This window comes from Gossypium hirsutum, chromosome D08, assembly GCF_007990345.1.
Source record: "Gossypium hirsutum isolate 1008001.06 chromosome D08, Gossypium_hirsutum_v2.1, whole genome shotgun sequence".
Classification (NCBI taxonomy): domain Eukaryota; kingdom Viridiplantae; phylum Streptophyta; class Magnoliopsida; order Malvales; family Malvaceae; genus Gossypium; species Gossypium hirsutum.
Window position 1 is genome coordinate 473465 of NC_053444.1, and position 20879 is coordinate 494343.

At 34.9% G+C, this 20879-nt stretch overlaps 1 protein-coding gene across 1 annotated transcript; it reads left to right on the forward strand.

The window, feature by feature from the left end:
• The first annotated feature begins 9109 nt into the window (after positions 1–9109).
• LOC107932474 (cation/H(+) antiporter 4) lies at positions 9110–12760 on the forward strand. Its single transcript, XM_016864462.2, has 3 exons — positions 9110–9450; positions 9553–10551; positions 11508–12760. The coding sequence occupies exons 1-3, from the start codon at positions 9208–9210 to the stop codon at positions 12633–12635; spliced, it is 2370 nt and encodes a 789-aa protein (XP_016719951.2). The 5' UTR covers positions 9110–9207; the 3' UTR covers positions 12636–12760.
• The last annotated feature ends 8119 nt before the right edge of the window (positions 12761–20879 follow it).

Genomic DNA, 20879 nt, shown 5'->3' on the forward strand with positions numbered 1-20879 from the left:
ACCTAAACACACATAATCCTCAACAAGCATATTAGTTATGTAATTCATATGAATACCAATAAATATGGATGAGCTCATCAATATTCCATTTCCATATACATATATTTGTTACTTCAAATTTCTAATGAACATATACATATCATATCTTTGTATGTCAAATATTTCTCACAATCATTCATCTATAATTCATATTATCTTATACCTGAATTTTTACCCGTTGAATTATTTAAAATATCGATGAATAATTGGGCAATACACACGAAGTGTACAATATAGTAAATCCGTCAACTCATACCCAGGAGTGCTTATAAAAGCACATAAACGGGAAGCTTATCCAGACTAAAACAAGAAGCTCATAAGAGCAATATTTAGGAAGCTCGTGCGAGCCTATAACGGGTAGCTCTAAAGAGCCATTAATCGGGGATCTGAATAGCCATATATTGGGAATTTCAAGCGAGCCATATCGAGAAGCTCCGGAGAGCTATTAAGTAGGAAGCTTATAAAGAGCCTTTAATCGGGAAGCTCAAAAGAGCTAAGGTGTGCCTACAACACATGTAGGATCACAGCCTATTGGGATGTTCTGAAGAGCTATAACAGGAAGCTCGCAAGAACCATTTAATAGGAAGCCCATGAGAGCTAATAATGGGATGCTCTTTCAAGCTATGGTGTGTCCGCAACATATGCAAGACCGCAACCAATACGGGATCCCTGTATCCAATCAATTTTTATGTATTCAAATGGGATTTAATATTTACCGGACATTATCAGATTTTATGATTAATTTTATAAACATACCAATTTCAAAATTCAGTATTCATAAATCAAATATTTAATTCAAATATGTAATATACAAAATCTAGTTACACGAACTTACCTCGACAATTGCTTATGTAAGAAAATCTACTAATCTGATACTTTTTGTTTTCATCAATCCAATTCCGTACTAGGTCTATTCAGATCTATATGAGTAAATTTAACATCAATTTAATACATTTCATATTCAATTCAATTCAATTCAATTTACATCTTAGGCACAATTGCCATTTTGTTATTATACTTTTAAATTAATTCCAATTTCATCCCTAGACTTGGAAGATGAAATTCATGATATTTAACCTTCATTCCAAGCCTAGAAACTTCATACATAATAATAGCAATCCCATGAATTCCATAAAATTTAGAATTTTCCATGAATTCAATATTTTTTCAATTTAGTCCTTTTTAACAAATTGGACTTGTAATCGATAAAATTTCTTAATGAAATTTTCATATGACATTCCTATAATACCATAGACTGTAAAATAATATTAAAATAAATTTTCTTCTAACCTCGGATTTGTGGTCTCAAAACCACTGTTCCGATTTAACTGAAAACAGGCTATTACAACTCTCCCCCTTAAAGAATTTTCGTCCTCGAAAATCTTACTAGTAAAGAGGTTCAGATATTGCTTTCTCATTGTTTCCTCTTGTTCCCAGGTAGCTTCTTCTATCCCGTTTTGTTGCCTAATAACTTTTACTAATGTCGCCTTTTTATTTCTTAGTTCTTTTGTCTCTCATGCCAGAATTTTGATCGATTCCTCACTGTAAGTTATGTCAGGCTGAATCTCAACTTCTGTCAAAGAAATAACATGTGAAGGATCTGACTGATACCGTCGCAACATAAACACGTGGAAAACATTATGGATTTTATCAAGCTCTAGTGGTAATGCTAATCGATACACAATAGGTCTGGTTCTTTTTATAATCTCATATGGTCCAATGAATCGTGGGCTCAGTTTTCTTTTAGGGCCAAACTGAAGAACTTTCTTCCAAGGAAAAACCTTCAAAAATACTTTATCACCAACTTGAAGTTTTATCTCTTTTCATTTAATATTAACATAAGACTTTTGACGGTCAGAAGCTGCGTTCAAACTATCCCGAATTACCTTTACCTTTTCTTCAGTTTCTCGAATTAAATCAACTCCGTGTATCTTTTTCTCACTAAACTCAGTCCAATACAACGAAGTTGTACATTTGCGACCATACAAAGGCTTATACGGTGCCATTTTAATGTTGGACTGATAACTATTATTGTATGCAAAATCAAATAAAGGCAAATACTTTTCCCAATTACCTTCAAATTCTAAAACACAACACTGGAGCATATCCTCTAAAATTTGTATTACACGTTCAGATTGGCAATTAGTCTGAGGATGAAATGCGGTATTAAAATGTAGTTGTGTACCCAAAGCTTCTTGCAACTTGTTCTAGAATCGGGATGTGAATCATGGATCTCTGTCTGAAATAATAAAGACCGACACTCCATGCAATCTGACAATCTCAGAAACATATAACTCTGCTAATCCGTCCAGAGAGAAATCCATACGTACTAGAATTAAGTGTGTAGACTTTGTCAAACGATCAATGATTACCCAAATAGCATCTTTCTTTTTCAGAGATAAGGGTAATCCATACACAAAGTCCATAGTAATTTTTTCCCATTTCCATTCTGGTATCCTAACTGGTTGTAATAATCCTGAAGGCACCTGATGTTCAGATTTAACTTGCTAACGTATCAAACATTTAGATACAAATTCATAAATATCCCGTTTCGTTCCTGGCGACTAATACATCTTTTTCAAATCATTATACATTTTGTTACTCCCCAGATGAACAGACATAGTACCACTATGAGATTCGTTTAAAATCTTCTGTACAACCTTTGAATTCTTCGGTACACATATTCTGCCTCTGAATAACAGACAATCATCAGACCCAATCTAAAATTCAAAATTAGAAATTAGCTCACATTGTACCCGTTTAGCTTGTAATTTTTCATCATTTTTTTGAGCTTCACAAATCTGCTGTAGAAATGTCGATTTAGCTTTTAACTCAGTTATGATTGAACCATCATCAGATAACAAAAATTGAGTATTCATTGCTCACAAAGCAAACAGAGACTTTCTGCTCAAAGCATCTGCAACCACATTTGCTTTTCCTGGATGATAGTCGATAACCAGATCATAATCTTTCAATAATTCAAGTCACCTGCGCTGTCTCAAATTTAAATCCTTTTGTGACATCAAATATTTTAAATTCTTGTGATCAGTGAATATATAACACCTTTCACCAAATATATAGTGCCGCCAAATTTTCAATGCAAACACAATTGCTGCCAATTCTAAATCATGTATCGGGTAATTCTTTTCATGTGGTTTTAGCTATCTAGAAGCATAGGCTATTACTTTACCTTCTTGCATCAAGACACAACCTAAACCTTCAATGATGCATCACTATAAATCACAAATTTCTTACCCGATTCAGGCTAAACTAACACTGGTGCTTCAATCAACAAGGTTTTCAATCTATCAAAACTCTGCTAACATTTATCAGTCCATTCAAACTTCACATCTCTCTGTAACAATCATGTTATTGGAGAGGCTATCATTGAAAATTATTTTACAAACCTCCGATAATATCCAGCTATTCCTAGAAAACTTCTAACTTCAGACACATTTTTCGGTGGTTTCTAGTTAACTATTGCTGAAATTTTATTCGAGTCCACTCTGATGCTTTTAGCAGATACTATATGTCCAAGAAAACCAACTTCCTGAAGCCAAAATTCATATTTACTGAATTTGGCATAAACTATTTCTCGAGCAGAGTTTGCAGCACAATTCTCAAATGGTCAGCATGTTCATTTTCATCTCGGGAAAATACCAGGATATCATCAATAAATACCACCACAAATATATTTAAATACGGTCTGAAAATTCTTTTCATCAGATCCATAAATACCATAGGTGCATTTGTCAAACCAAGCGGCATCACAAGAAAATCATGGTGCCTATACCTGGTTTTGAAGGTTGTTTTTGGTATATTTGAGTCTAACTGATAGTAGCCAGAACGAAGATCAATCTTTGAAAATACAGTGGCACCTTTCAACTGAAAAAACATGTCATCAATATGAGGAAAATGATACTTGTTCTTTATTACGACTTTATTGAGCTGCCAGTAATCAATATATAATCTCAATGATCCATATTTCTTTTTAACAAATAGAACCGGTGCACCCTAAGGTGAAAAACTAGGTTGAACAAATCCTCTATCAGTTAATTCTTGCAATTGTGATTTCAACTCTTTTAACTCTGTAGGGGTCATTCTGTAAGGTGCTATAGATATAGAAATTGTCCCTAGAACAAGATCTATAGAAAATTCTACCTCTCTGACTGGTGGTAATCCAGGTAATTCCTTTAGAAATACATCAGAGTGCTCACATACTACTGGCACTAACTTAATATTTGACTCAGATACTTTAGTATCCAACACATATGCAAGATAGGCATCATACCCTTTTCTGATATATTTTTTGTTGGCACGGCCAATATCACGTTGACAACCCATCCAGTTTATCAGATTCAATACGGAGCAATTCACCATTCTGACATTTTAATACAATATGCTTAAGTTTACAATTTACCATTACATCATGCTGAGTTAGCCAGTCTATACCCAGAATTACATCAAATTCATCAAATAGAAACAATATCAAATCAGTCGAGAAACAATAACCCTGTACCATTAACAGACAATTTTTACAAATTTTATCTACCATTACAAACTGGCCTAGGGGGTTTAAAACTTTAACCACAAATTTAGTGGATTTAACAGATAGATTTTTAAGAAAGGTTAATTTCGTACAAATGTATGAATGTGCTGAACCAGGGTCAATCAAAGCAGTAATATCAGTATCAAGAAGAGAAAAAGTATCAGTAATGATGTCTGGTGCAGAATCATTCTCTCTTGCACGAATAGCATATGACCTTGCTGGTGCTTGTGCTTCAAATTTAGCAATTGAACCTTTTTTTGTACCTCAGCTACCATTGGCAATGCTAAGGTTACGAGGTGGTCTACCTCTCGAGGCAGGGTTGCTCGGCCTTGAAGTCTAAATAACATCTTTTTCAGTTATTTTCGGGCAATCTTTGAGATAATGGTCAAGAGAACCACATCTAAAACAGACTCTGCTTCTCATGTGGCACTCACTAAAATGAAATTTATTACAATTTTTGCATTTAGGTTTGGGATTCCCCACACTTCCAGCACTTACTACTGATGGGGCCGGAGATATCAGATTAGAGCGTTGAGAGCCTCGGTCTTTTCCAGAATACCCCATAGATGTGATACAATGATCATGATATTTCTCTGATTTCTTTGAAGCCGACGATTGTGACTTTCCCATAATCTTTTACTCAGAGTTCAGGCTTCTATCTCTATTTGCCTCTTTTCTTTGCTTAGCTCATCGGCTTTATGTGCCCGGTCAACTAACACTACAAATTCCTTTAATTCCAGAATTCCAATCAATAACTTAATGTCTTCATTTAATCCTTCTTCAAAACATTTACACATGGCAAATTCAGTCGGAATACACTCTCTAGCACACTTGCTTAATCTGAAAAATTCTCGTTCGTACTCAGATACTGTCATATTTCCCTGTTTAAGCTCTAAAAATTCTTTTCTTTTCTAATCCAAAAATCTCTGACTAATATACTTCTTTTTGAGTTCTGCTTGGAAAAATTCCCATGTAACGTTTTCCTTTTGTACAACAGAAACCAAAGTATTCCACCACTAATAAGCTAGTCTTTCAACAGTGATACAACATATTTCAGACACTCAGTCAGTGTACATGATAATTCATCTAAAACTCTAATGGTATTCTCTAACCAGAATTCTTCCCTTTTTAGATCGTCTTCAGTAGTAGCCCTAAATTCCTCCGCATCATATTTACGAATTTTATCTATCGGTGGCTTACCAGTTCTAACAAATTTTATACCTTATGGAATATCAAGAATCGGTTAAGGGACAAGAGGAGGAGGTTGTTGTACAGTAGGATTTATTCTCAAAATTCAGTGAATCATTCGTTCATCATTTGAAAAAAGGCTCATTTTGCCTCCTTACCTCGGCCCTCAGATACGGGCCTTTTACTACTTGAAATAGCTCTTTGCACTGAAACTTGAGCATTGCTCTCAGCTTCCTCGAATTCAGATCGGTTGGATGACATTACTATATGAAAAACATGTTTAAAATAATCAAGATTTATCATACTATGACAAAGTATATAATGGCATGTATAGCTAGACTCGTACTTGCTACGTTAGTTTGAAAATTGGCTAAACCGTAGCTCTGATACCAATAAATTTAACATTCCCAACCTATATCTGTCACCGAAACATGGTTACAGAGCATTACCAGAGTTTACAGATTAAAAAAATAGTTTACACATATCATTTACTATTTATAACCGAAATCAATCATATTGTCCCTTAAATGGGCCATCGAGGCCCAAAATATGCATTTAGATCAAATCGAGACTAAACTGGGAACTAAAATAATTTTTTCTAAATTTTAAAAGCTTTCTTAGGTGCAGGGGACACACGTCTGTGTGGCCAAGTGACATGCCCGTGTCCCAGATCGTGTGGGCATTCGATGTGAAACACACGGTCGTGTCCCATCCCGTGTTCAAATTAAGGTAACTACTAACTTGAGTCACACGGCTAAGCCACATGCCCGTGTGCTAGGCCGTGTGAGCAATTTATTTTACATTAATTAGGTGTAGGGGTCACATGGCCAAGTCACACGCCCGTGTGCTAGGCCGTGTGTCACACACGGTTGAGACACAAGCTTATGTGTCTACGCGTGTGGACGAAAATATGCCATTTTCAAGGCCACTTTTCTCACCCAAATTTGCCTTAAACCTACAAAAACACTTGAATACGTTCACCAACCAATTCAAGACATTAAAACCAAGCCCAAAACCAATCTTATTCATGAGATATCACATGTATTTAAGTATTCAAACTTACCTATTTGTATAATCATATAAGTTTATCAAAATTCAATCTATCATACCAAGCACATATATATTAAACATGATATAACCTCCTACATTTACATCAAACATACCATCACTAGCCATTCCAATGGCTAGTTACAACACACCATATACATGCCATCATTGGCCAATTTAACCCATACATGCCATTATACTAAAATAAGTTTGCTATTTATACCAAAACAAGCTGAAGGATAGTTGATGTTGCTCCAACAACGTCCAACCTTCACGAGCTTCCAAGTACTATAAAACAGAGAAAAGAAAACCGAGTAAACATTTACTGATTAGTAAGTTCGTATAACAGGAATTTAACTTACCAATCATGTTCATTTAAAATAAGCTTACATAGCACACCCAAATCAATGTAATCGATAACCTAAATACACATAATCCTCAACAAGCATGTTAGTTATGTAATTCATATAAATACCAAGAAATATGAATGAGCTCATCAATATTCCATTCCCATATACATATATTTGTTACTTCAAATTTCCAATGAACATATACATATCATATCTTTGTATATCAAGTATTTCTCACAATCATTCATCTATAATTCATATTATCTTGTACCTGAAATTTTACCCATTGAATTATTTAAAATATCGATGAATACTTAGGCAATACACACAAAGTGTACAATACAATAAATCGGTCAACTCATACCCAGTAGCGCTTATAAAAGCACATAAATGGAAAGCTTATTTGGGCTAAAACAGGAAGCTCATAAGAGCAATATTCAGGAAGCTCGTGTGAGCCTATAACAGTAGCTCCTAAGAGCTATTAATCGGGGAGCTCCAAATAGCCATATATCGAGAAGTTCAAGCGAGCCATATCGGGAAGTTCCGGAGAGCCATTAATCAGGAAGCTTACAAATAGCCTTTAATTGGAAAGCTCCAGAGAGCCATTTATCAGGAAGCTCACAAAGAGCCTTTAATTAGGAAGCTTAAAAGAGCTAAGGTGTGCCCATAACACATGTAGGATCACAACCTATCGGGATGCTCCGAAGAGCTATAACAGGAAGCTCACAAGAACCATTTAACAGAAAGCTCATGAGAGCTAATAACGGGATGCTCTTTTGAGCTATGGTGTGTCTGCAACATATGCAAGACCACAACCAATATGGGATCCCTGTATCCCACCGATTTTCATGTATTCAAACGAGATTTAATATTTATCGGGCATTATCAGATTTTATGATTAATTTTATAAACATACCAATTTCACAATTCAGCATTCATAAATACAACATTTAATTCAAATATGTAATATACAAAATCTAGTCACATGAACTTACCTCAACACTTGCTCGTGTACGAAAATCTACTAATCCGATACTTTTTGTTTTCCTCAGTCCAATTTCGTACTAGGTCTATCTGGATCTATATGAGTAAATTTAACATCAATTTAATACATTTCATATTTAATTCAATTCAATTTACATCCTAGGTAAAATTACCATTTTTCCCTATATTTTTAATTAATTCTAATTTTGTCCCTAGACTTGGAAGATGAAATTCATTATATTTAATCTTCATTCCAAGCCTAGAAATTCCATACATAATAATAGAAATCCCATGAATTTCATAAAATTCAGAATTTTCCATGAATTCAACATTTTTTTCAATTTAGTCCTTTTTAACAAATTAGACGTATAATCGATAAAATTTTTTAAAGAAATTTTTATATGACATTCCTATCATACCATAGACTATAGAATAATAATAAAATTAATTTTCTTCTGACCTTAAATTTGTGGTTTCGAAACCACTGTTTCGATTTTATTGAAAACGGGCTGTTACAACAATCAAATCGCCGTTAGAATATAAAATACTTGAATGTAAATCAAGTTAAATTTGTTCAATCAAGATTAAACTGACGAAACGTATAAATATTAAAAGTTACATTTATTATTATACCAATAAAAGTTATGTACAATTGTCGAAAAATAATTGACCCTGTTTGGCAATTGACAGATAAATGATTACAGTGGATGATTTGATTAAATTGATATGTGTAAAATGATAAATAAGGATACAACACAAATAAGGATATGTAATTTTGTTAATTTTGCATTTGGTAGCACCTTTTTTTTTCAAGTGGCCGAAAATCTAGTTGAAACAACGAGAATTTGTTGAACATTAACAAGAAAAGCCAAAAATAGTTGCTAATTTGATATTTTAACCCTCTTGATTAAAACATTACAACAAATTTCTTTAATTTGAATTCCAAGAAAAATTCTACGTAAAGCATTAAACCTTACACTATTCTTTCGCTTATCATCCAATTCCTTCCCTTCATTAATACCAGAATCTTAGCGACAGTCGGCCGTAGCTATGGCTGAATCATTGCCTCCGCAATATCTTCTCTACGAGAATGCAACATATGAATTTTGCTTCGTTTTACCTTCCAAGGTGAATTCCGCCGGTATACGGGAAAATGCGACTGACCCGTCCATGATTTTCAGTTACTCGTTGCCGTTTTTGGAGCTGCAGTTCGTCATGATATTCTTGGTCAATCATCTAGTTTATACCATCTTGAGGTCTATTGGTATCACCTTATTTGCCTCACAAATGTTTGTATGTTAATCCATCACCTACTCTCTCTCTATATATATTTCTTAGCCTATTATGCTCCATGAAATGTATGTCGACTAAGTGAAACCTTTTTTTTTTTACTAGTCCGGCTTTATTATGGTCCCTATATTCAAACAAGAACAAATGGAGAGAATATTCCAGCATCAGGAGTTAGGTATACAAATCATGGACACTGCATCATTGTTCGGTTTCACATTATTTTTCTTCCTAACAGGAGTGAAAATGGACATCAAGTCGGCATTCAGGACAACAAAGAGATCCCTAGGGATCGGCATCGTATCCCTTTTATCTCCCATCTTGGTCGGTGGAGCTGTTCAAGTAACCCTCAGACAACCTAATGAACCCGAACACGTAAGAACCGAACGTCTAATTGGAACACTGATCGAAGCGTTAACATCGTTTTCGGTCATTGCTTGCCTACTAGCCGAGCTCAAGATCTTAAATACCGAACTCGGACGACTTGCCCTATCGTCGGCTGCTGTAGGTGACTTGAGCACCTTGTTTTTAGTCCGTATAATTACGTTTTCACGACATTTTGCCTCATCCCCATTGTTGGTTTTAGTACGAGGAGTGACCATGTGTTGTTTCGTGGCACTTCTTTTTTTTGTATTTCGTCCATTGATGTATTGGGTAATTAAAAGAACACCCAATGGGGGACCGATCGCGGAAGTGTACATCACAACCACCATGATGGTTGCTATAGGGTGTGCTGTACTTACACATTGGACCGATCGATCTCCTTTAATCGGTGCTTTTCTCTTCGGCCTAGCCGTCCCTGACGGTCCGCCGCTAGGGTCGGCATTGATAGACAAGTTTGAATGCTTTACCAATGGCCTCTTTCTTTCGGTCTACGTGACATCGTCGACAATGAGGGTTAGATTACAGAATTGGTTGTCGGATCCATCCCACGTCAAATTTTCTATCATTTTTGCTATCGCGACATTCTTTGCCAAACTAATACCATGTTGCATAGGTTCATTTTTAAACTTTATGCCTTTTAGGGACGCATTGGCTTTTGGTCTCATTATGAGTAGCAAAGGCATTGTCCAGTTGTCCCATATTTGTACTTTCAGGGACAATAAGGTAAAATCTAAATTAAATTATTTCCTTTTTTTTACTATTTGATATTTAAATTATTATTTTTCGTCTTAGTTTACCTTTAAAATAATCAATTTACCAGTAAGAACTTCACATGTGGCATATTCTTATTGGACATAGATAATTTTTTTTTTGCAAAGTGGGGTAAAAAAAGTTTTAAAAATCAAATTAAGAAAATGAGAATAGTTTAAGAGCCAAATCAAGAGTAAAATCTTAAAAAGGTCAAATTTTATATACGATCCCTATACCATGTTTCTTTGGTATAGTTGATCCCTATAATATAATTTGATCATTTCTAATCTCTTAATTTTTAAAATTACATTTTTAGCCTTAAAACAAACATTTTTTTTAAATATGCAGAAAAAAAATTTTCAACTATAGAAAAATGTTAAATTATATATGCAAAATCATCTAGTCCAAAAAAAAGCCACATCAAATATTTGGTGGAATAATGGAAAGCTGGGTGTAGGTTTCAAAATACGCATTTCAGAAAAGGGTTAATATGTTATTCGGTACTTGAGTTTGCTTTCAATGTTTAATTTGGTATTTAAAGCTTTTTTTATCCCAAATTGGTACATGAGTTTGGTTTCAATGTTCATTTTAGTATTTAAGTTTTTCGATTTGATACTTGAGTTTTTCTTCATCCCAATTAAGTACATAAGTTTTACTTTAATGTTCCATTGGTATCCCAATTAAGTACATATGATTTTTTAATAAAGCACATATGACATTCATTGCACCATATGATGTTGTTTCAAAATTTAAACCCTTGTGAAAGGTAAATAATTTAGAAATAATCAAATTATAGTAGAGACTTAAACTTGTCAAACAAACACCCTATGAGGACCTTTTATACAATTTGACCAATCAAAAACTTAATTAGAATCTCCCAAATCTCTTTGATTGTTTTGGAAATCTCTAATTATCTTTTTCATTTGCAGATTATATCACAAAAAGTTTTTACCGCCATGATCTTTTGCATTTTGGCAAATGTAACTATAGTCCCACTCCTGGTGAGGTTCCTTTATGACCCGAATTCAAGAAAATATGGATCATATGAGACACGAAACTTAATGCACTTAAAACCCGATGCTGAGCTACGGGTTCTAGCATGTGTTCACACACCCGATAATGTCCCAGCTATGATCTATTTACTTGATCTCAGTTGCCCGACAAAAGAGAGTCCCAATCTTGTTTATGTCCTTCACTTGATCGAGCTAAGGGGTCGAAATTCACCAGTGTTTATAGCTCACCACAATCGAGAAACTAGCACCGCTGCTAGTAGTTTCTTCGAGAACATCATTCCATTCTATGAGTACGAGGGAAACAATTGGGATTTGGTCACGGTTAACGCTTTCACAACAATTACACCATTGAAGCTCATGCATGATGATATTTGCACAATGGCTCTTGACAAGAAAACGTCTTTTATAATTCTTCCGTTCCATAGAAAATGGTCGATTGATGGATCACTTGAAGAAGAAAATAATATGGTAAAAAACTTGAATTGCAACATCTTGGACCAAGCACCGTGTTCAATCGGGATCCTGATCGACCGTGGGAGGATACAGAAATCGATGAAGCCGTCATCATCATCATCTTTCTCAATCGGAATGCTTTTCTTGGGCGGAAATGACGATAGAGAGGCTTTAGTGCTGGCGAAAAGGATGGCTCGAGACCCTCGGGTGAAGCTAACCGTGATCCATCTTATTGCGTATCAAGATTGCAAGGACGTTGTATACTGGGACACAGTGTTGGATATCGAGATGTTGAAAGATGTTAAGCAAAATAATGGAGTACTGGGTAATGGTTGTGACATAAAGTACGTAGAAGAAGTGTCAAATTCCGGAGCGCAAACTATAAAGCTCATTAGGTCAATCGCCAACGGTTATGATTTAATGATCGTCGGTAGACGCTACGGGGTGGAGTCGATACTATTGACGGGCTTATCAGAATGGAGTGAATTCCCTGATCTAGGGGTTGTCGGAGACCTTTTTGCATCCATGGATTTAGATAGTAGGGTATCTATATTAGTTGTGCAACAACAAAAATGTATAAATGTAAATTGACATTGATTACTTGGTTGGTATTAACATTATTGCTAATACAAGTCATATGCTAATATCGTTAAAGTCATGACGATTTCATCGTATTAAGATGCATGTTAAACTTTTTTAATTAAGTTTATTTTCTTCCAAATAATTAGATAATGCGATCTCTTAATTTAGTTTCACTTTGAATTCATTATTTAACCCAATTAAATAAATATCCAAAGTGACTAAATTAACTCAAGATAATCTAATCATTGAATCAAGAAAACACATATTATTCTATTTAGTAAATTCCGTGAACCATTTCTCATTTAATCATTTACGGTTTCATATAACTATTTGTGTCAAACGTAATCCGTTAAAGAATTACGTTGAGCTAGTGGAGAATCCAACTAGACATAATTAGGGCCTAAATAATTTGTAATTAAATTTTGACTCTTCGCCTATTAATAAAAAATCATTTAGTTACAGAGTCATTCCACTAAAGTACCGGGACTGAACTCCTTATTATATACCATTACAAAAGGTACAAATTTCAAGCTTTAGCCCAATGACCTTGTCATATGTGTGTTATCCTCCTAGGTTATCCATTTTCTCTTTAGGTTTAATCCATTAACTTAATTCAATCTATTTTATCTCATGGTCACCATTTTATCTTCTGCAATGAAAATGATCATTACTCATATTAGAAATGATAAAATTATTTTCCCTAGACAGATGACCCTTGGTTAGGTTCTATTTTCATAATCCGTAATGAGAGAATACCATTTACTCTTGATTACAACTATGGGTTCTACTCTTGTAAGTGATGCCATGCCATATATAATTCATATGCCTAATATACCAACTTTTGGTCCTACTACCATGATAGCACAAGTTTTCAATATATCAATACACATTTGTTACACACACATGTTCATTCACTTACTTAGGATTTAGGCAAGTTACGCGATGAACGTCGCATGTGATTAAATCCATAAACAAATCTATGATTAATTCAACTTGTGCCAAATCCAATGTATAGTCAATCCAGACAATCAAATTTATGTCTCTATCTTTAGGAGTCAGTCCTGCTTCGATAATCAAAATAAGCTATCTCCCCAATTGGACTTGTAAATGACAAAGTAGTCTTCTATTTAAATCAATTACGTAACCTGATTCTACTGACTATGGACAATTTAGATTATCTATTAATATAAGTTGTCTTTTCGCACTACAATTCATCCATATAATGCATCTTTATATTAGTTAAACCTTAGGTAATTAATGAGTCTATATTTGTTTATACATTTTGCTTGACATGTAAAAACCATTAAGGATAATACAACATAGAAATAGTGAATAATATTTTTTTTTATTTTTATGAATAATTAGTTTGGTCATATCAATAATTCATCAAATATGATGAAATTACTACACAATGGTTTCGGGACCACAAATCTGACGAGTAAATTTTTATTTTATTATTTTATTGTTTTAGGGATATTTGTATGGTCGTATAAAAATTTCGTTAAGAAATTTTGACGTTTGCATGATTAATTAAGTGAAAAGGACTAAATCATAAAAAGTGTAAAAGCAGAGTGTGATGCTTTATCTATTATGTGTCTAGAATAATATTGATGAATTGCACATACATGCCCCTGTTTGTACTTTGGTACCACTGAATTGCACATACGTGCCCTTGTTTATACTTCGGTACCATTGAATTGCACATACATGTTCCTGTTTAGACTTTGGTAATTATGAATCGAATGAAATATAAATTGTGTTCAATTCATTGTTAAATTAAATATTATACCATGTTCTTACTAAGCTCTATAAGCTTATTCGTTTTTGTGTATTGTTTTATAGATCGTTGTTGCTGAATTTTGGACGGATTAACTCTTCAGCTCACACTATCCATCGTTTTTGGTAGTTTTTGTATCTCCTAGGGTAATAGCATGTATAAACTTATGTAGATGAATTTGTGGTATTGGATGAATATGTGAATAATAACTAAAAGTGGTTGTGTTTGGTGTCATGTGCGCAAAATAGGTATAATGCTTGCTTTAGAAAGTACTTTTTGTCACTTTTGATATTGGAAGAGAATGGTTTATTAGTATCAATTGATGGTTTGTGTTATTGAGTTATCTTATGTTGTGTGTTTAGCAAGCTCTTGGAACTAGTAGTTGATGAATGGTAAGTGGCAACATATGAATATTTAGGTAAGTTTTGGATGTTTTTATTGAGGTGCCTTATATGGCATATTGGTTGATTGATTTGAACTATTGAATTGGTCTTTTCATGTAAAATTCAGTCATGTTTTGATGATTTGATTAGGTGCACAAAAGGCTTATAGGTGTGTGCATGTTATGAAGTTTGAAATGGCTTGGTTTTGGGCAAATTCATGTCTACACAGCCTGAGACACGGGCGTGTGACTCAGCCGTGTGTGACACACGGCCTGGTGACACGACCGTGTGTCTCCTGTAGGTTTTAATGCACACAAGTCAAACAGTTACACAGCCTAACACATGGCCTGACACATGGACGTATAGGGTTTTTTTCAAGAGTTACACGGCCTGGCACATGGGCGTGTGACTTGGCCGTGTGACCCTACTCAGTGAGTTACATGGGTGAGGACACGGGCTGAGACATGACCGTGAGTCCCTATTTCAAATGTTACACAGCCTGAGACACGACCTTGTGACCCCTACAGTCCAATTTGGTCCTGAATTGTTTCTAAGGTATTTATTGGGCCTTGAAGGCCAAATTTAGGGCCAATGTGTATGCAAATGAATGTATTATAATATGTTTTGGATGATGTTTGAAACGTTTATTTTAAATGTTCTGTATGTACAGTAATGCTTCGTAATCCTAATCTGGTGACGAATACGGGTTAGAGGTGTTACAACTATTATCACATTAACTTGTACTATGGATTTCCCTATTATATTTGACTCTGATCCAGTAGATTTATGCCGTCCTATTTTCAGGATTGCATGCAACTCCACCCAATTACATAAGATCTACTTCTAAATAGGGTCTATTCAACCTCCGATTCAAGCACATCAAACTGGATTAATAATCTAGAAATATCAAACCAAGAATTAAGCACACATAATTGAGAACAAGAAACTAAGTATTTATTGCGTAAAAATAAAAATCAAATGATAGAAATCATCATAGGGTTAATCTCCCCTAGGTATTTAGAAAATTAGCTAATGCTTGAAAATAAAAACATCCAAGATATAATATAACCGAAAGAAATATAAGAAACTTTCGATAACTTCTTAATAAATCAATTAGGAATCTTCAATCTTGACAGAAATCTGCTTTCGAATTGGCTTCAACAATATTTTTCAGGTTATTTTCTTGAATATTCTTTGACGACTCTCTCTTATCTTCTTATTTTTGTCATATATGCCTTAGAATGCTCGAAAAACCTAAAAATCATGATTTTTTTACTATTCAGTGCACAATCCCGTGAAATCGACACAGCCTACCACACACCCGTGTGGGTCATACGATTGTGTGGAATGGGTCAACCTGTATGGGTCCTACAACTTGCTTTGACGCTCCGATTTTTTCTCTTTTTGCTTCTAAGCGCTCTGTTAAGTATTAAAACATGAATTTAAAGGATTGAGAGTATAAATTCACAATTAACATCGAATATTCACCCAAAAACGCATTAAGAATGATATTAAAACTTGTTACTTTTAACACTTATCACTAGTATAAATGCGTAACACTTGTATAACAATAGAAAAACTAAAACTCATTCATATTTCTTTTCCTAAATTTCATAACATGGCATCAAGAGCTTAGGTTCCCCTTCTTTTTTTTTCTCTACTCTTTTGATCATGTTTTGGGCTTCATCGCCCCTATTACTTCTCTTTTTCTATCCGTTAACCAACCATTCCCACCATTTTTCGATGTTCTACTCCTATTTCTTCACTCTTTTTCTATTCGATTAGTCTCTATCATGGAGAAAATAGAGATTTCCTACCCCATTTTTGCTATCCTGGATGGGACAAATTATAATCTTTGGGTTTTTAAGATGCATAGTTTCCTTATTGGCCGAAAATTGTGGCACATTGTTACTGGAGATTATATTGAACCTATACGTGAGACGGATGAGATTGTTACCAAGTACAAAGATCGTTTGAAGGATTAGGACAGTAAAAATTATCAGATTATCACTTGATTTTGTAATACTTTTGTCTTGACATTTATGGGTAGTTTTATGAGTTTGAAATAACAAAAGAGATTTAGGATTTTCTTGCCACTTGATATTGAACCACCGATCTTGCTCATTGCTTCCAATTATGGAATGCCTTGCACAATCTCAAGTAAGAGGCTAAACAATCTGTGAACACCTTTCTAGCCAAAGTGAAGTTTATTTGGACTCAATTGTCCCAAGCCAAGATCATTGAGGATCATCTTTGCCATATTCAGGTCCTCATGGCACTTCGTGCTAAATATGAGCTAGTTTAAGCCTCTCTAGTAGTCCCCTTCCATCTTTAGACACTATTGTTAAATAACTTATTTTTTAATAGACCCATCTGGGGCTAGTTCAGGCATCTTTTTTCAATCTTGCTCCTGCTACTAGACCACTATTTCAGAAGTCTAGCTCTGGCAATGTTTTCTGTAAAAATTGTCGTCAGAACAGTCATCAATTCCTTTTCTACCCTAAGGTGGAATTTCGTTACTATCCTAAACACAACCACCTTATTCGAGATTATCCGATTCGTGCCCTTCGGACTAGTGAAACTACTAAGGTTGGTGGATCTCCCATCTCTGAAGGAGTTTTGTTTTTCTTACTTCATCAATTGTTTCTGCTGCCCCCACGCATTTTGCTCCTCTCTCATTGAGTGACTTAGTACCTCTCCTGAAATAGGTTATATCTTCTAGTTCCTCTTCTCATTCTGTTCTGTCCATCACTCTAACTAATTCTAATTGGCTTTTTTATTCTGCTTGTTATAATCATGTGATACCTAATTTACAAAATTTTTCCATACATGGCTCTACCTCCTCTCATCCATCTGTTCATACAGCTAATGATGCACAAATGCCTATCACACATGTAGGTCATGCATCCACCTCCAACTCTAGTCTTCCAAACACCTATTGTGCTCCTACCTTAGCTTTTAATCTTATTTCTATTGGATGACTTTGTGATATTGGTCCTATTTTTTTTCATCTGGTTGTTAGGTGTAAGATCCGACTACGGGATGATTCTTGGAATAGGCTAGAAAGTGGGAAGATAATTTGAGCTCATTTTGCTACATCTACCTAAGAAAACTATCTTTGTTGTCACCTTGCAACCTTCTTTGCTTCAGTGGCATCTTCGACTTAGTCATGTCTCTAAAAGTAAACTTTATCCATTAGTGTCTCGTGGATTATTAGCATTCACCAAATTTGAGTCATTTAAATGTCTTAAGTGTCAACATGCTAAACAACTAGTTTTGTCTTTTACTAGTAGAAGTTCTATTACTACATCTCCTTTCGAACTTATTCACTCTTACATTTGAGGTCCCTCCCTTATTTCTACTATTACTAGGTCTCAGTATTTTGTTATTTTTATTGATGATTACTCTTATTTCACCTGGATCTACTTTATGAAGAATCGTTCCGAACTACTTGCTATTTCCATTAAATTTTTTAATATGATCAAAACTTAATTTTCTTCTAAAAACTTTTCGTACTGATAATGTTGTAGAATAAAAAGAATCATCTCTTCTTCAATTTTTTGATCAACAAGGCACTCAAATTCAACGTTCTTGTCCCTATATTTCCCAACAAAATGGTCGAGCTGAGCATAAACATAGACACATCTTGGACTCCATTAGGGCTCTTATTCTTTTAGCCAAATGTCTTGGAAAATTTTGGGGGAAATTACTTTAACCGTTGTTAATACAATCAACCATACACGCACTAAACTTCTTAATGATCTCTCTTCGCATGAACTTTTTTTCACAACTCTCTAGATTATTTTGTTCTCAAAACCTTTGGATGTGCTTGTTTTGTACTCCTCCAACCTCATGAACATACTAAACTTGAACTTCGTGCTCATCTTTTTTTGTTTTCTTGGGTATGACATTGAGCATAAAGGCTATCGCTATTGGGATCCAATATCCTATAAATTGTGTATCTCTCGGCATGTTACCTTTTGGAAATATGTTAAGTTTTCTTCTTTGTCCACATTTTATTCTTCGTTGTCATCTTCTCTACATTTTTTTCACAGATGCTTCTATTGAATCGTTCCTCTGTTTTGATGTATCTGATGAGCTTAGCACTTCTATCTTCCACTTCTACATCCACTGAATTTGATCCAATTGAAGATCATGTTCCTGCTTTTGTTATTCGACGATCTAACTAGGTAAGAGAACCACATTTCCGTTTAAAAGATTATCATTTTTTTCTGCACTTGTCACCCTCCATGAGCCCCAATCCTATCGTGAGGCTAATGCTAGTCCTTCTTGGCAGCAAGCATTAGAGAAAAGTCATACTTGGGCTTTGGTTGATCCTCCACTAGGCAAGATATTGATTGGTTATAAATGGGTGTACAAAATCAAGACTTATTCAAATGGATTTGTTGAGCGCTATAAAGCTCGACTTGTAGTCAAAGGATACACCCAAGAGTATGGTATTGACTATAAGGAAACCTTTGCTCCTATGGCTCGTCTCACTTCTGTTCATAGTCTATTAGCCATATTTGCAGTTAAACCTAGAAATTGCATCAGATGGATGTCTGTAATGCCTTTCTCAATGGTGATTTACATGAAGAAATCTACATGCATGCTCCACCAGGGTATTCTCATTCTCCTAATCAAGTGTGCAAACTTCAACGTACTTTGTATGGTTTGAAACAGACCCCTCGAGCTTGGTTTGTAAAATTCAGCTCCATTGTATTTGTATTTGGCTTTGTATCAAGTCCTCATGATTCTGAATTTTTGCTCGGTACTCTGTTCAAGGTATGATCTTACTTCTTCTCTATGTGGATGATATGATTATCATAGGGGATGACACAAAGGGCATCATTGAACTGTAACAATACCTTAGTCAACACTTTGAGATGAAGGATCTTGGGCCTCTTTGAAACACCCATTATCCCTTATCCGTCACCAGAACAGGGTTTAGGAGCATTGCCGAAGTTTTCAAATCAAACTCAGATATTTTATATTACCTAACATTCATATCATATATTAATTATAAATGAATTATATTGTCCCTTGTATGAGCCCTCGAGGCCCAAAACATATATTAGAAATAAGTCGAGACTAAATCGGTAACTCAGAGAATTTTTCGTGAAACCTTAAAAATTTTCCTAAGTGCAAGGGACACACGCCTGTGTGGTCAGGCCGTGTCAATGACACAACCGTGTCTTAGGTCGTGTGTATTTGAAGTACGGCACATGGCCATGTCCCCAGCCCGTGTAACACTTTGACTTGCAATATATTTAAGTGCAGGGGTCACACGGCCAAGACACATGCCCATGTCCTAGGCCATGTGAAAATTCATGAGTATTCTGTTTTGAATTTTTAAGATACAGAGGACACACGGCCAGAACACACGCTTATGTACTAGGCAGTGTGTCACACACGGCTGAGATACATGCCCGTGTGGACAAAATCAGGTCATTTTCAAGATTTATTGCTCACTCAATTTCACCTTCCAATTCAAGACATTTAAACCAAGCCAAAACCAAGTCTTATGCATGATACTTCATCACATCTATTCCTATACTCAATCTTAGCTAATTGATCAAATTTACATATATGCATACTTTATCAATTATGCTATCTCCATTCATTCATCCAAATGCTTACCATCATTAAACCATTTCAATTTCACACATCCAACATGTTAAGGCCGTATATATACACACTTTTCAAAATATACCAAACACAAGTCATACTAATGGCTAGTTACAACCAAAATATTTAAAATGCCAACAAAGACCAAGTTAACCTATACATGCCATTATAACCAAAATTAGTTTCATCATTGTACCGAAATGGGCCGGTGGATAGTGTGAGTGATCTTCGCCAAGCTTCCAAACCAACGAGCTTTCGAGTACTATAAAACAAAGAAATACAACTGAGTAAGCACTTAATGCTTAGTAAGTTCGTATAACGGGAAATTAACTTGCCATTCATTTACTTATATAGTAAACATGCATAATACATCCAAAGCAATTTGGCAATTAGCCTAACACATATAACCTCAACAAACATGTTAGTCATGTGAATAACAAGAACAAGGATGAGCTCATAAGGTAT

Coding starts and splice junctions, on each gene's coding strand:
- LOC107932474 (XM_016864462.2), top strand. CDS start 9,208: ATGGCTGAATCATTGCCTCCGCAATATCTTCTCTACGAGAATGCAACA. Junction 9,451..9,552: donor TATTTGCCTCACAAATGTTT/GTATGTTAATCC, acceptor TTTTTTTACTAG/TCCGGCTTTATTATGGTCCC. Junction 10,552..11,507: donor GTACTTTCAGGGACAATAAG/GTAAAATCTAAA, acceptor TTTCATTTGCAG/ATTATATCACAAAAAGTTTT.